Source organism: Thermobia domestica, chromosome 14 (genome assembly GCF_964235325.1).
Source record: "Thermobia domestica chromosome 14, izTheDome1.hap1.1, whole genome shotgun sequence".
NCBI classification, from domain to species: domain Eukaryota; kingdom Metazoa; phylum Arthropoda; class Insecta; order Zygentoma; family Lepismatidae; genus Thermobia; species Thermobia domestica.
The window spans coordinates 2,069,725-2,086,705 of NC_137467.1; the positions used below are offsets into that span (position 1 = coordinate 2,069,725).

At 34.7% G+C, this 16,981-nt stretch overlaps 1 protein-coding gene across 1 annotated transcript in view; it reads left to right on the forward strand.

The window, feature by feature from the left end:
• The window catches only part of LOC145670549 (uncharacterized), a 56,547-nt gene extending 52,769 nt beyond the window's left edge, over window positions 1–3,778 (forward strand). Inside the window, exon 4 of the mRNA XM_081739355.1 lies at window positions 3,521–3,778. Coding sequence (XP_081595481.1) covers window positions 3,521–3,688 — 168 coding nt within the window. The 3' untranslated portion in view covers window positions 3,689–3,778. The remainder of the gene's footprint in view (window positions 1–3,520) is intronic.
• Window positions 3,779–16,981: the final 13,203 nt, after the last annotated feature.

Sequence of the window (16,981 nt, forward strand, 5' to 3'; positions counted from 1 at the left end):
TATTTCTTGAAGCAGTCAAAATGACTGCTTCGTGCTAACTTTTGTGAGTCTGTGGCTGAGAAACTGGAGCTGAAAACTGACAAATGCACACACTTGGAGCAAGTTTTTCCTGACTGATCTGAACCATCGTTACTTCATTGCAATACCGCTTTTGATACATTACGGTGTAAAGTGTCTATTCCTATATCTAAAGCTGTATCCTCATTAAAGACAATGTTACCAATAGGAATCCCCACTGGCTTCTCTTTAACAGTCAATGGAGGTATAGGAACATTATCATACTGTCTTATTAATGTCTGCATTGCATTGGCAAATCTAACTTCAATGTCTTCTATTTTCTTATAATTAACTCCAATTCCATAGTTGTCCAATGCATTTACCAGCTGTTTGCTTTTAGTTTTGTGATGAATGAATAGTGAAAGCCCAATGGTTAATGGCGTATAAACTTGTCGGAAATTACTATCGTCATGGTTTCGGATGATAGTTAATTTGACTATCAGATCTACAGTTAGCGACAACCAATTTGCATAAGTTGTTAGCGGCTTTATTTGCTTCTTCAGCTCGTCTTGTTGTCTGAATCTCTGACTTACAGCCTTGTATCAGCCAACACATGAACTGTTGGAGGATTGGCGGATAGCTATACCCGTCAAGAGATCCATCAAATTTGCAGTGTTCAATGTCATGGATTTCGCCACGAATTATTTGTCATGCTTTGAGTACTGCAGTTGCGTCAGCATGAGAAATGTTTTCGTAGCTATGAACGACACTTTCAATCGTGTTGAAAGCGCAGATTTTCTCAGAAGCGTTCATTTGTGGTGGACGGACAAAGTTCACATTTGGTAACTTCTTCTGTATTTGTGATTTCAGATGACGCTTATACTTGCCATCAGCTTTGTTTCCACTTTTTCTCAGAGAGAAGATTAAGATAAGTTGTATTGACATCCCGCATACTTATTATTGCATCTTCATTCCAATAAAATGTGCATTGCAAGACATTTAGTAATTCAATGTCAGCCAAAATGTCTGCCGAAAATGTTAACAATCCAGTTTCTTGTGGCTCTGATAAAGGGGATTTTCCCTTCAGCATACGCTAAGCATTTACAGTGGTATTTCATGTCATAGTCCCCGGGTTCGTTCAACAAGGTGAGAAGGCGACACTTCAATTTATCAGAACAATTTTCAATTAATTTTTTGCGCCATGGATAACGTCTGCACTAAATGAAGTTCACCCTCAGCCTCTTGCTAAATATGCATTTGTTTTTGTCACATGGAAAGGTAGAAGACCTTGTTGAGCTTGGAGCTTGTACTGTTGTCTCCGAACTTGCACTATTCACTGTTAATTTCGATGGACGTCCTCTTTTCGCAACCGTAGGTACTATGAATCCATGTTCTAAAGTCTCCTCATATATCCTCTTCGAGTTATCAGAGTAAACTTTGTGAACTAAACTAGAATAACAGACTTTGTGGAAGAATGCTGCCTTTTCCTGCAGATGCTCAGGAGATAACAGTTTAAGAAGAGATGCGGCCGCTGAATACTGACGATCACCAAATTTTCTTCTGTCCACTGCAATTGTTATTAACTTTTCTAGTGATTTCAGAGATGGATTTCGAGTTACGTCTCTTCTTTTCTGATCATGGCACAGGATACAGAGGTTATAATGAAGTTCTTTTGGATTTGATGAATCCGTCTTGTAAGTTAATTACACAGTTTTATTTCTGATAATACAAGAAACAATTGGGGAAACACTTTAGAAATGAAGGATAAGTCACAAGAGGACTAAAGGTAACATAAAGCAAGTGATAAGATATAAGGCTTGCGTTGCAATTGAAATTCTGCAAATAACCCCACAGTTTTTCCTTCAAACTGTGAGTAGTTCCACTTTCCACCGCACTTACATACTTTGTCCGAGTACTAGAAAGTTCCAGAAACTTACATTGAATTCTGATGGAAAGTTCTAGAATGTTCGAGAAAGTTCTAGAACATTTTATAATTTTCAAGAATGTTCTTAAATGTTCTTGAATTTTCGGGTAAGTTCCAGAATGTTTGGGCAAGTTCTATAAAGTTATATGATGTTAGAAAAAATACAGAAAGATCTAGAACGTTTTAATAAAATGCCATGGAAGCCTTAGAGCATCCTAGAGCTTTCCATTATAATTTTATGGCTATTTCTGGAACTTTCTAGAAGTTTTGCCTAAATGGTGATATATTTTATGTGCGCTAATAGGGGTGTATGTCAGGGTATAACATGAAACATATCAAACTACTTGTATGGGAGTAGAACACGGATTCATAGTTGGTTTTCCCAAAGGTCTCCGTCTCCCTCTACTCATGTGGGAAAATCAAGCAAAAAAAAAAAAAAGAACTATTACTTTGTTATAATTTCGTTGTTTCTTAACGAAACTGAATGATATAAATGACAATTTAAAGACAATTTATTACTCTTTTAAAAGGTACAGAACTTTGTTCTCAATTATTTACCGTTTACTTGTTATTTAAAAAAATCTATAGGGAAAACACGTCAGAAAATGTGCAAAATTTGAAATAAAATTATTTCTCATGTCATTAATTGCATTAATAAGTAATAGTTATTGTCACTTTTTTAAAAAAAATAATTGTTTTCTACGTCGTTTGGTGTTTGTTGCATGAAGATTGGTCAATTACTTTGGAATATATAGGGTTTTAAGGACAGCGCTGTGCATTCGCGAAGGCGGCCATCTTTCATACCTGATATTGGACTTGGATGAACGAAAAAAATGGTAACCGTGTGAGAACTTTAAAGCATTATTGAAAGGACAAAAATCAAGTGTTAATTCAATTTTAACATGAAATTCACACGGATGTATAATTTCAGACATTGCGCACTCCACTATTAAATTAAAATACTGCTACGAGTTCTCATGAGCAAACTCTCTTAAGGATTAGCACCATCTGGATGCTACGATTGTGCTGAATATTTAATACAAGTGCAGCTCATTTTGATGCTATTCGCAAATTTGCATTCTTTCAATGGTATTTTGACTTGTGTGGATTTTGGACCATAAAACATTGATCAACCTCCTTGTTTATGTGATCTATACTTTCTGATTAATTAGTGTAAATAAGAAAGCGATCCAGTTGCAAAGCCACAAAATTTCATTGATTTGTGGCAGAACATTGAAAATGCTTTTTATAAATCATTTACGGAAATAAAAGTTTGTTATCAATAATACCTGACTATATATGTATCGGCGTTGCATACAAAGTATCTTATATTGTGGGAAACATCAAACATTCATGCTAGATTGTGCCTAATTTCTTTTGCCTTTGTACAGAAGTTCGTACAGATTTTTTACTACAGATATAAATTTGTTCTTTTAAAGTGTAAACTGATTTTTTGGCCACCATACATGTCAGATAAATGTGACCAATTTTGAATTTTAAAATTTATCTTTCACGCTTTTGTTATTACACTGTTGAATTCACAAGGCATTATATAGCATTTGTATTATATCATTCAAAATCATTGTTTATTTTTTTCAGACAATAAAGTGTCCACCTGAAGATTTTGTCTACTTTATTGGAAAATTCAAAGACAAATTTCCTATGGTGTATGGCAAACTCTACACCTTTAGAGCGAAGTGCTTCGAAAGTGATAACGAGGTGTCATGTTATTGGCTGGATATGATGGTAAAAGAACACTCAGGCTAATGGATGTGTTTGAGGCTATCGCAAGTACGTGTTTGTAATGTTTCAAATATACAAATAAAACTCCTGAAAATTATTTTGTGTTCAAACTCTCTGTAAGCTGTTTTCAATGAATATAGCAAATAAATAAAGATTCACTTTCTGTAAATTTAATTTTTTATCTTCCTTAGTATTAGATACATTTATCATTACTGGCAGTGATGGTGGCAATGGGAGTTTCCGTTAATTTCTCAAGTGGCTTGAAACAAATTCAATACAATACAATAAAGTAAGAATATTATCGCTTTCTTTTCGTGACGTAGATCTTTATGCCCAAGGTGAAACACAGTTGATTTCTAATTTAGTTTTTCTATTTTCTACTTTCTAAGGCTGCGGAGTTTTTGTTTAGAATAAAACAATGTGTGCTGGCTGAAATTTAGTATGACGTAATAGTAACTTCGTTACTTACGTAGGTTCTAACAGTTCCTCTAATATTTCAGTGTCAGTATTATCATTGAGGTAGTTACCGTGGATACTTTCAGGTATTTAGGATCAATATTAACAGACGAAAACCATATTCACGAAGAAATTAAATCTCGAATAAAAGCAGGAAATTAGTGTTATTACTCAGTTCAAAACGTATTTGAGGTCACGTAGCCAGAATGGAAGAAAGTAGGAAGGCTTTCAAAGTCTCAACTGGAAGACCAATCGATAAACGACCATTAGAAATACCAATGCGTAGATGGAAGTATAATATTAAAATGGATCTCGCAGAAGTAGAAATAGAATGTAGAAACTTGATCAAGTTGGTTAACGATAGAAGTCAATAGAGGTTTTGTGAAGGCGTCATTGAACCTGTTGAACCTGCTGGTTCCAGATACCATAGAGTTAGTTTTTAGTTATCGTACAACAGCAATTTGTGGATTTGTAATAATATATGCTTCTTCGATTTAGTTGAAAACTCCACATGAGGATATCCGCTCAACTATATAATTGAGTTCCTTTCAATGAAATGTATCGAGTAGTATATATATATATATATATATATATATATATATATATATATATATATATATATATATATATATCATTTTTGGACTATTATTTCGTTAAACGCTAATACAACTGAAGTATTTAGGATGTAGGAGTTCACTCCCTCATTATTTACGCATTTCAAAATAAAGCAGTATAGTCGATTGGGAATCCTCTGAAAAATTTACGACATATTCCACCAATACCTAATGATCTTTAAGAAAACTATGCAGATTGGTTACTCCATTGCAGTTTATTAGGGACGCCAGCACCATGAATATTACTATCTCCCCCGCCCCAATAAGACCATATGCTATACATTCAGTATTTCTAATTCATGTTAAATTCTACCAAATAAGAACTATTTCGAAAAAACTTCTAGAAATAAAATTGAGATAATAAAGAGCGTAAAATAATAATAATGTGAAATATCAAACATGAAAATAATCCTGAAGATAGCAATAAAAGTAGCACACAAATGGAAAAATCTAAAAATAAAATAAGGAGTTTTGAAAGAACGTTATTCATTTCGATTACGTGAATAAAAGCAATCATTCGGACACTGAAGGCCGGACTACACTCCAAGGTCAGACTAATATCACTAGAGGTCTAAACCTTTCCTGAGGATTTAGTATTCTGGTCATTCTACTACAATATCCCGAATATTCAATAGGACGGTACAGTCTTCATAATACAAATGGTTAGCTCCATAGACTAAATAGGAAAGTGTGAAATGACAATATCCGATACCCACTCAAGTAAGGGTAATCTATACTCGGTGACTAGTGCGCGACAACGTTTGGCTATTGCACGAAATAGGTTTTAGAGAGCAAAGCTTATTTTTGTATTATTGGTGCAATCAGTTGTGCCAATCTAGCGTCAGAGTCGCAAAATGTAACGACTTTTCATGCTCTTTAGTGCCAAAATGAAAGCCATAGGGCCTAGCAAGGAATCTGTCGACTTGCTAAACAAAAACATTTGACGACAGAAATACAATTTTGTGATGCTCTTGAAACCTCCTTTAATAAATTTGCAAGATAGATCAACGATGGTGTAGTACTTTTGACAATGCACAATGGAAGAACACAGAAGATATAGCGACATTTTGAAAAGAAGTAAGCAAATACCACGATTGTTGACACATCCACACAGTTTTATATTTCGTTTACTCGAACGAAGAACAGGAACGGGCGGTAAGTAGCAATGAATACAGTGAAATCCAAATTTCAGTAACAGCTTTATGGTAGCTATGCTTTTAAAAGTACAACATTCGTTAAAATCGTTTGGACAAAACAAGTAACCAGTAAAATATTTCGAATTTTGGCTGCAGATACCTCCATATCAACCTATCTTTCTACTTTAAATGCTACAGAGGGAGAAAGATGTTGAATGTTTAAGTTTTTTTTCGAACTCTGATCAGGTGAGTATCTTGTTATTTGTAATACTCTTAAAGCAGGTGTTTATACATTATTTTCTGGTTTAGCAACAAATCTAGCGACTTACAATTTCATTTAAGAACAAATTATCTACTTGAGTATATTGATCTTGCTTTTGTCCTGTGTAACAAAATATATCGAATCCATTCGGTGGACAGAACCTTTATTTATTTTTTTTTTGTGTAGCTCTGAAATTGTTCACATGTCTTAAATAATTTATATCACTTTAAGCCAACAGTTCTCAAAGTGTTTTGGTTCATGGCGCCTTTAGTGTATTAAGACTCTTGCATACTTATCAGTTAAGTCTAGCTACAGGTTGAATGTATTACGAGATATGCCGCAGCAGGTGGAGGCTACATTGAGTAACATGTTCTTTTAGCGAAAGGACAAAGGTATGTTCACCTACTATTTCATCTTCATTTGCAATTGATAGTAATATTATAATCATCTGTGCAAAATTTATTTAACGCCCCTTATGTATATATACAGACGTTGACTCACTTATATTGAGTCGAATTTGAAAGTGCAAATACCAAGGAAATGTCGTGTTTCCACCACCAATTATGTTTGATCTGCAGGCCACTCTACTGATATCGACAGGCCCACATCAGAGTTTTCAAAGCAGGAGACTGCGTTGCAGAGTACCTTAGATATTGTATCCTACTCCATTTACAGGCTTTCCACAAGCTAGTGAGGGTACGGACTCGACCATGGGACAGGCGCGCCTAAGTTTTCCGAAAGCACAAACGTCCGTTGGGATTTGAATTTTTGACAAGGCTATAAGAAAGGAATTGCCGAAATTCAAGTTTCATGTTCAATACGACAATAGAATTCTAGTTGTGATTTTTTCGTATGTCTTAATGCCTTGGTGCAGTTCAACTTGGTTCACGGTTTCTCCGTACAATGTTGGGGTTTCATGCTTATATATTTCAGTCAAAGCATGAGCCTGGTAGTACATAGGATTGATTTTGATGTTTAGCTTCACCTTTCTGACATGAGACGCAATTTGAAAATGTACGAGAAACCGGACACAATCATGGGCCGCTTTTGAAAACGATTCCAGATGCTCACATCAGTATGGTGGGCCCAAGACGCTGTGGTTCATATTCCCGTATAATAAGATTTACAGCTCCACAACCTACACGGAAATTACACACTTCTATGATGAGGGGAAACGCCGCAAGCTTAGGATCGGAAGAGGCTACAATGCACACCTAAAATCTTTTCAATTTCTTCATAATTAGGTAACTCGCGACCGTACTGCTTTACTGCCTGACTAACGATATACTCTTGCTTGTTTCGTAACAATCTCACGGCGATGGGTTGCTCATACGCAAACAGTATAGTTGCATGGGGATTAGCTGCACATTGACATTGGCTCAATATAAATTAATCAAACACTGTTTTATTTAAGATGTAACACATCGCAGTTTCTTTCACAAAATTCTGAAATACGATACAAACGAAAAGTTGCATCCCAAAATGAGATGCATTTATATTCACATTTTATTATCGAGGTGACTATATTTGCAACAAAAAAGGTGTGAATCATTGTCTTACCTTCATGACAAGGTGGTTTACTTTCGATCTTCGATACAGTTAAAGTTCCAAGACTAATCCCGTCGGATAACAAGGTTTCTCTTTGTGTCTGCTAGGTTCTGAAGAACACAAACTACTAAGTTAGAGATTACCTAACAAATTACTGAAAACTGTCTGTAGATCTCACAACTGAGGCCATATGCACCTTCGATACTTTATTCTATCTGTGGAAAAAGCGGCTCAACAGACTTTCGGAATCCAAGACCAGACCTTACTTTCCAGAACTAGATTAGTAGTTAAAGTATGAAACTCTCTTCTATCCTAGTTATTTCATAGCTTTGGTACAGATGTATAATTTGTCTCGCTACGCTATTTTCTTGTGCATTAAAATAAAGAAAGTAAGTATTCGGTCTAAAATGTCCAATAATAATAGTAATAATAGTAATAATAATAATAATAATAATAATAATAATAATAATAATAATAATAATAATAATAATAATAATAATGTTTTTTCGCTGTAGAAAATGCGGTAAAAAATTATAAATTACCATGAAAAATAAAATTTGTTTGGGTGTTTGCTATGCAAAAAATAAAATAAATGTGTTGATATATAGAATGTCTCACCCAACTCTGCGATCTAAAATATTTCCGAAATTACATAAAAAATGTGGGAAATTTAGTTACACAGCAGAGGACCCATATCAGGATCCTATAAAATTCTGTGAACAGCAAGTGGGGTCCCTAGCAACTTTTACTTGAAGTACTCTTACGATATTTTACTAGATGTAGCTGTAATCGCAAAATATATATATAAGAGAAAGGAACTTATCCTTAGACTAACTTAGTGTTTCGCAACCGATGTCTACCGATAAGGTGAAAGATGTGATGCCAAATGATAGCTATACTAAAAAGTAAATTGACGAATTCTTATTATGCGTTGTCTTTTATATGCTTGTACAATATTTCATTCTCTGAAATATTATATTCTTTGTACAGTGGATTCGTCGTTTGTTGAAAGTAGTGTCTGTTTCAGGAAAAGTACCGGAAGTTAATTAGAAGGTAGAAGGGAGATGCTGTGACTTAATGGTTGAGCACTCACCTCTGGTGCAAGGCATCGCTCCTTCAATCTCCAGCCGCGTGGGATTCTGGTAACTTTTTATCGGTGGGTTTTCTTGAAGATCCTCTGTTTCCTCGCACATATCCAATCCGCCAATTAATGATTAACTCTCACACTGTTTAACATTTCTAATTTTTTATTTTCTTTTTTTATAGAAACGAAAGCAACCGTTCTTTTCGATTTTTAGCCACAGAACGCGAATATTGCACTTAAAATTCTCTCGTAGTTCAGGTTTCTGAGCAATTTAGCGTTTTATATTTTGCATATAATGTTATGGGACTTTATAAATGTGAAATTATTGTTTTACACGGTACAAAGTGTCGTTCTTGACAAGTATTTGCTACATATTCGACTTTGCAACGTTGTACATTATCAACAGCTAGTGGAGCGTCTCATGTGTCTCATGAGTCACGTAAGGCAATGATTGCAAGTTGCAACTACTTCCAGTTAATGTCTGTAATAGTATTCGTGGCGTGCTTCAAGCAGTAGTTTGGCAGACTTTGTTACTGGTGAAGCAGCAGTTTGAAAGTAGGGAGTGAGGACATTATCGCTGTTGTACATATTGTTTTCATTGCGGTGTCAGTGATTCAAGGAAAGTGAAGCAGTGTCCCGCGTTTGTAAAAATTCTGAAGACAGAGTATGATATATATGTGTGGACGTAATTGTGGTGCCAGGAAGCGGCCATTGACTGCTCCATTGGAAAGAGCATATTCATTATATTTTGGGTGTAGTGTTTGAGAACAGGATAAATCATGGGCTCCCCACGTTTGTTGTACGAGTGGTTCATCTACTCTCAATGCCTGGATGCATGGGAGGAATGTTTTCATGCTCTTTCTGTACCCGTCATTTGGCGTGAACCAACAAACCATACTAGAGACTGCTACTTTTGCATGCTATCCTGCTTGAAGAAAGGTATAAATACGAAAAAGGAGAGAAAGATCGAATACCCAGTAATACCGTCTGTCATTCGCCGAGTGGTCCATAGAGAAGGATTGCCTGTTCCCGACCCCCGGCTACTATTCCGACGTAAAGTGATACAGAGAATGGAAGTGAAGGTGAACCTGCTCCACATACCAATGACACTGATTCTTCATTTGAGCTGAAAGCCAACTATCCTAAATCACGCCGACTCAAACGATCGGAGCTTCATGACGTGGTTAGAGATTTGGAACTGCCAAAGAATAAACCTGTACTCTTACCATCTAGGTTACAGCAGTGGAGCCTTCTGGAGGATACAATTAGGGTATCAACTCAGCGCGATAAAAGATCTTGTAAAATATTTCTGCTGCACCGATGAGTTAGTATTTTGCAATTATGTTCAAGGTTTGATGCAGAAACTGAAGATTCCGTACAAAGGCGAAGATTAGAGACTGTCTATAGTCGACTCCAAAACAATCCTTAAGACTGTGGTCCTGTACAAAAATAAGGAGATATCAGCATCAATCCCTGTTACTTATGCACTCCTAAGTAAAGAAAGTCATCCCATGTTGGAAGACGTTCTGGATCTTATAAAATGTCTTGAACAAAAGTGGTTATTTTAAGGTGCTCGAATTTTATTTGGTCTACAGGGTGTCTATACAAAGTACAATTGTTACATATGTGAGTGGGATAGTCCTGCAAAAAATGTCCATTACACTCAAAAGGTATAGCCGTGACGAACAGCTTTGTTGCCAGGCGGAAAAAAAAATCAGACGTACCTCTTGTGAACACACAAAGCATTGTGCTACCACCATTGCACATCAAACTTAGACTCATAAAATCATTTGTGAAGGTCATGAACAGGAATGAAGGTGCATTGGCATACTTGTGTCAAATATTTCCGCGTCTAAGTACAGAAAAGATTAAGCATTGAGTCTTTATTGTTCCGCTAATAAACAAGCTATTGCAAGACGGGGTGTTTGAATCTATTCTCAATGCTGATGAGCTCCATCTGTGGAATTACTTCCGCAATGTTTGTACCAGATTCTTGGGCAACCACCGAGCCGAAAGTTTCTAAGAATTAGTAGAAGAATTGCTATCTACCTACGAGAAACTTGGGTGCAATATGTCACTCAAAATACACTTCTCCATTCTCACCTTGATGTCTTTCCATGGAATTGTGGATCTTCCAGTGACGAGCAAGGAGAGAGATTTCACCAGGACATTACTGAGATGGAACAACATTACAAAGGAAAGTGATCAGTTTCAATGTTATCGGATTTCTGCTGGATGATTCCAAGAGATGCTCCAGATGTTCCTCACAAGAAATAAGCAAAGAGGCGGCGTGTTTAAAACACATACTTGAAGTAACTTTTACCAATACAGTTCTTGTCCTGTAGCGTTATCTGCAAAATGTTAAGAGTGCTATAACACTGATAGCGTACCAGGAGGACGTTATATTTTTGATATTCATATTTAGTGTTTAAACATTTATAACAGACAGCTATTTTTCTCTCCATAATTATGTTAATGTTAGTTACTTTTACCTTGACAGTTTCATTATCATAGCGTTATATGCAAAATGTAAATTGTGTAATTAGTACTAAATTTGAATTCGGAACACGTAGTTATTGTGTGTTTCGTGTTCAGCTACCAGAAATTATAGGCGACGGATATTTCTACTTACTTAATCATTTTAAAGTTTGGTTACTTTTGCCTCTACAATTTCATTATAATAGCGTTATATGCTAAAGGTAAATTGTGCAATTACCACTAAGTCAGAGCAAGGAGTAATTATCATTATCAAAAGATCCAATATATTTCAGGCAAAAAGATTCTTGATGGCCTTATATCTCGAGAACTACATATAGTGTAGCCAAACCAAAACCAACAATTTACTCAGTATGATGTGCTTATTCCGTGTGGCCTCTGAAACAAAAAAAAATCATTTCATTGAATCAAACATTTTCTTGTACGCCCCATATTTTCAGAAGTACATATAGTGTAACCAAACCAAAACTAACAATTTACTCAGTATGATGTGCTTATTCCTTAAAAAAATATGAAAACGCAATTTAAGGGCCATTCAAAAATTGTGTGCTCCTGATCCAAAAACTTCAAAATATTTCATTGAATGAAAAAATTTTCGCACGCCCCATATTTTGGAAACTACATACAGTGTAGCCAAACCAAAACTAACAACTTACTCAGTATGATGTGCTTATCCCGTAAAAAAAATATGAAAACTCGATTTAGGGGCCGTTTAAAACTTTTGTTTCACCTGATCCTCAAAATTCAAAATATTTCATTGAATCAAACATTTTCTTCCGCGCCCCATATTTTGAGAACTATATATAGTATAACCAAACCAAAACTGACACTTAACTAAGTATGATGTGTGTATTCCGTAAAAAATATGAAAACTTTATTTAGGGTGTGACGACATGGATTCTCACAAATATGGTAATGAGGAATTGTGTGACGCATGTATATATAATAAGGTTACTTATCATTATGGATTTATTAGGAAGTAGATGTCGCCATCTTCTATTTTATGGGGACATACGACCTTATTCTCCCTTTGCCCTTTCCATCCTACATTTCTGGTCTCAAACAGGTGTATAATGAATTGAGAAAATGCATTCGAAGATCTGGTACCAGCTGGTAATGGAAAATGACGAGGTCCTCGTGATCTAAAATCCGGATTGTGATTGGTTGGTTTCGACCCCGGAATGGAAGCCATGGATCAACTGACGTCGATCGTCAGTTGGTCACTGTTTAAGGTACGCTGTGGTTGTTTCTTTACACTTTGTTAAATTAAATTATATTTTATGTGTAAAATGGCAGAAAATTTTGTCAGAGGATTTTCGTGAGTATACTCTATGTATTTGAAAGATGATTATTTAAGGAATGACATATTAAGATATGGAAAAGTGTAAAATTTTGCTATTGAAAATTAGACACTTAAAGACAAGAAAATCAGAGTTTGCTGTAGACCATGTTGGAATGGCGCTTCTATGGAAAATGTATTCTAGGCTGTTCCATCAAGAACTGTGGGATTTTTTAAATTTAATTATCTAATTGTTAATATTGTTTGTGTACTATTAGTTGTTTTTTCCTTATTTTTTAAATTTTCCCCTTTATTTATAATAAATTGTTTATTCTTGTTAATTGAAATAGTAGAGTTGTTATTGCTAAGTAACTTCCCTGAAACACAGATAAATTTTGGCTTAAGTTTTGTATATTAAAAGTGAGAGTGATACATTTACATTATCTGAGTGCGCTACGCTGCCTTTTAATACAGTACCGGCGAAAACTCTCCCGATTTTTTTTCAGGATTACTTCCCCGCTGGACAGGTCTGTATTTGCTGTGACTTTTTAATTATAAAATCTCCTGCGAGGGAGATGAATAGAATAGAATAGAATAGGTCTGTATTTTGAAAGTTAGGTATGAACTGTTCTCTTATTCTTTCAAGTTTGGATTATGGCCCGGGGTGGTCTTTGGGAAAGAAATAGGATGAAGAGGGTTTTTGTTACCGAACAATGAACAACTCACTTAAAATTCGCTCACTTATAAAATTTAGATATAAATTCAGTTGTTTGCTTTTCATGTTTATGACACATAAAGTCAAGGCAGTGTATATAATTACTTGCTCGTATAAATTACTTAGGTACCTTATACAAATTCTTTGTAGGGCAGTTCAAGGAATTGGTTTCGGGGATCGAACCTATGCTAACCCGTATATGAATATAGAATTATATCCAAATAGAAAAAATGGCGGTAGGTGGTGACTAGTTTCTTTCTTGAATAAGAGTTTGTAGACGAAATCCCTATTGATATTAATGCGTTCACAAATAAAACAACAAAAGAAAAACAGTCAATAATATTTTCTATGGATGAAAGTGAAGCTAAGAAAATGCTGTTGGCTCTTGTAGCTAATAACTGCAAGACTGCACCTGTCGATTTAGGTGTTGAGGTAGGTCAAAGCAGATATATTGAAAATACAAGTACACAGCCGGGTGGAAGTGTTTGTGTGCTTACAGTTGGCAGTGAGCCAGGCCATTTACCCCTTATCTCGATAAACGATCAAGCTAGGGCTGAACCTGTATCTGAAATGAATGTGCATACACAAAACAGCTGTTTTAATAAGATGGAACAATCATCAGCATTTTTAGATTTACAATCATTCATGGAATCCTTAGAAAATTGTGATGTTACGGATCTCTTAAAATTGCATCAATTTATTCACAAGATTGATGAATTTTGTAATATTGAGCGTTTTAGTTTTTCTGTGTTTTTGTATTCATTGCGTGGAAAAGTTACAGATCCACTGCAGAAAATTTTGAATGAGCTGCTACACACGTAAAAGATGGGATTTTGCACGTGATTTTGTTTTTCATAATTTATTATGAGAATGTGTCAGTCAAACAATGATTGTAGAATACATGTATCACCATCAAGAAAGTAACGAGTTACATAAAAGTCTTTGTAAAGCGTGTAAGTGCTGTTGATTAACTTTTGAAGTTGCGTTGTGGGGTGAAAAGGTGATTAGTATAAATTGCAACGTACCCCGTCCCATATAATATGGAATAGCAGTGACGTTGGGTGGAAGTGAGCCGGAACAATTAAAACTGCCCTACAAAACTCACTACACTGAAATTACAATTGAATTTAAATTGTTTTAGAATAATGATTATATGATTTAATAAAATATAACAAGCTACGAATCTAATTAACTCAATACGTATCGGGTTCATAGGTCAAATGAATATATTAATTGTAATTTTATTGCAAAGAAAAAGCTGTATATGATCGAAAATATTTATATGACAACTTGAATAGATAAATATATATATTACAAACGCTATTCATACAACAGAATTTAATCTATATGTATTATCAAAGCATATAATTGAGTCACTTACCAATGAGTAAAACTGCTTGTCCCTTTTACAACACATATATGGGTGTTTCAGTATTCCTCTCTAAATATTATATTTTTACACTTCTTCATAGAATCAAATGTTCTTACGAGAAATAGAGAGAAATTTCTTTTCTATATGTCGTGGAATTTCAATTTAACGAACAAATAAGTAAGGCAAACTGGCCAACCATTAATCACATCACTCGAAAAGAACCAATTTCTTCAATACGGAATGTAACTTCACCCACAAAATGTCTCATGACGAAACCTTATAGGAGGAACATAACACAATAATATTTTAACGCAGAATATAAATCACACTCAAAAGTAAGGTTTCTTTTCACGGTGTTAATCCACTTTACGTTAATGTCCCTTCGAACCATAGCTATGCGTATTCTATTTAACAAGGCAAAGCTTCAAAATTCGATGTGTTCCACCTGATACTTTAAGTAGCTATATTAACCCGAATCCGAATCCGCTACCAACAGACATCGTAGTTCCATTTTCTGGCACTACGGCGCTGCGAAACTGAAATAATATTATAAGTCTCGAGTTCTGCTTTTTTTTAATCTTTCTCTCTTATTCTCTCTTCCAAATATCGTTACACAATCCCATTGTGGGGATAAAAAAAATATTCTAATATATTTTTTTACATAACCATATATATATATATATATATATATATATATATATATATATATATATATAACCTTTTTTAACTTTATGAAAGATAAATTACCATAGTCAACTGTCGATATTAGTATTCAAACTCCCTATTTGACCAATTTAACTACCTCAAAACAAAAAAAAATAAGTGCACTAAAAAAATACTCTACAGTAATCCACTCACCTTTCTACTAAGGTTAATTAGTCTAATTAGTCATAAGTCACAGTAATTCACTTTCATAATTACACAAGATCAAGTTAATAAAGAAACACCCTAACAAAAACATTCAATATAGAATTCACTCTACATATATATATTAATTGGTTATATATAATATGCCTTATAGCATTAGATCATAAGTATATTTTTATGAAATTCCAGACATGTAGGAAAAAGAAAAATAATGATAATATGAATACTATGATTCCATATTCCATTCATTCATGACCTGAGCGTCGTCCATCCAGCAGAATCGATACTCGAAGATACATTCAATCCAAATACATACAACATAGAACGATGATTACAATCGGTTATACAAGAACAAACTGACAATGCCGATCGGACTTATCTGAAAAGAGAACTATATGAATATCCATACAACACAACCACATTCATTCACAAATATAATGATTAAAAATGAGACCTATGAATATGTACGATTTGATGAATGAATCTCTAAAATTTCCTAATAAAATTTACAAATGATAATGTAACTACATTTCTAGAAATTTTACAAAACATACTTATGTTACTATACAGTCATCACTAATCAACATTACGGGGTTCTCGAAATCGTTTGGTTAATGATACATGAGACTTCCTAATATCATGCTCATTATTAACTGCTTGTACTTGAATGGTATTAGGATTTAAAATCTTGACCACAGAATAAGGCCCCGACCACCGATTACAAAGGCTTTTTGTTATTTTATCACTTAATGAGGACTGGACCTGTGCTTTTATTAATACCTTGTCCCCAATTTGGTAAGATGTCGGTACCCTCTTCTTATCATATTTTCGCATCCTCTTTTCCCATGCATGTTCCATGTTTTTGAGAGCACTTACCCATATATTAGGATCTCTCTGTCTAATATCAGTAGAGTCTATCCTCCACTTGATATCCAATGGGTCGCATACATCGTATGTATACACTAATTCCATGGGACACTTTTGATGTTCGGAATGAACTGATGTATTAAGCGAAAATTCTATCTCATGAATCCCACGATCCCATTTATTTTGTTTATCCGAAAAGTAAATTTTTAAACAATCTTTGATCACTCTGATGTATCTCTCACTGGGATTACTACCACTATGACAGGGTGCAATCCTTATGTCTCGTATCCCGTTAGCATACATAAAATCTTTAAAGCGAGACGACGTAAAGATACTGTGATTATCATGGGTCAGAGAATGAATAAATCCATGTCGACACATTAGTTTGTATAACTTATTAATTATTGTTTGACTGGATAGATTCCGAAAAGGTTCCAAAAATACCCTTTTCGTAAATGAATCAACCACTATCAAGCAAAAGCGACCAGACTGCGTATCTACCAAAGGACCTATGACGTCACATGCCCAATTTCCGTTCGGAAATTTCTCAAAACTAGAGACCAATTGTCCCATAACTCTCATATTATTACTTTTACTCAATTGGCATAAAGGACACAATCT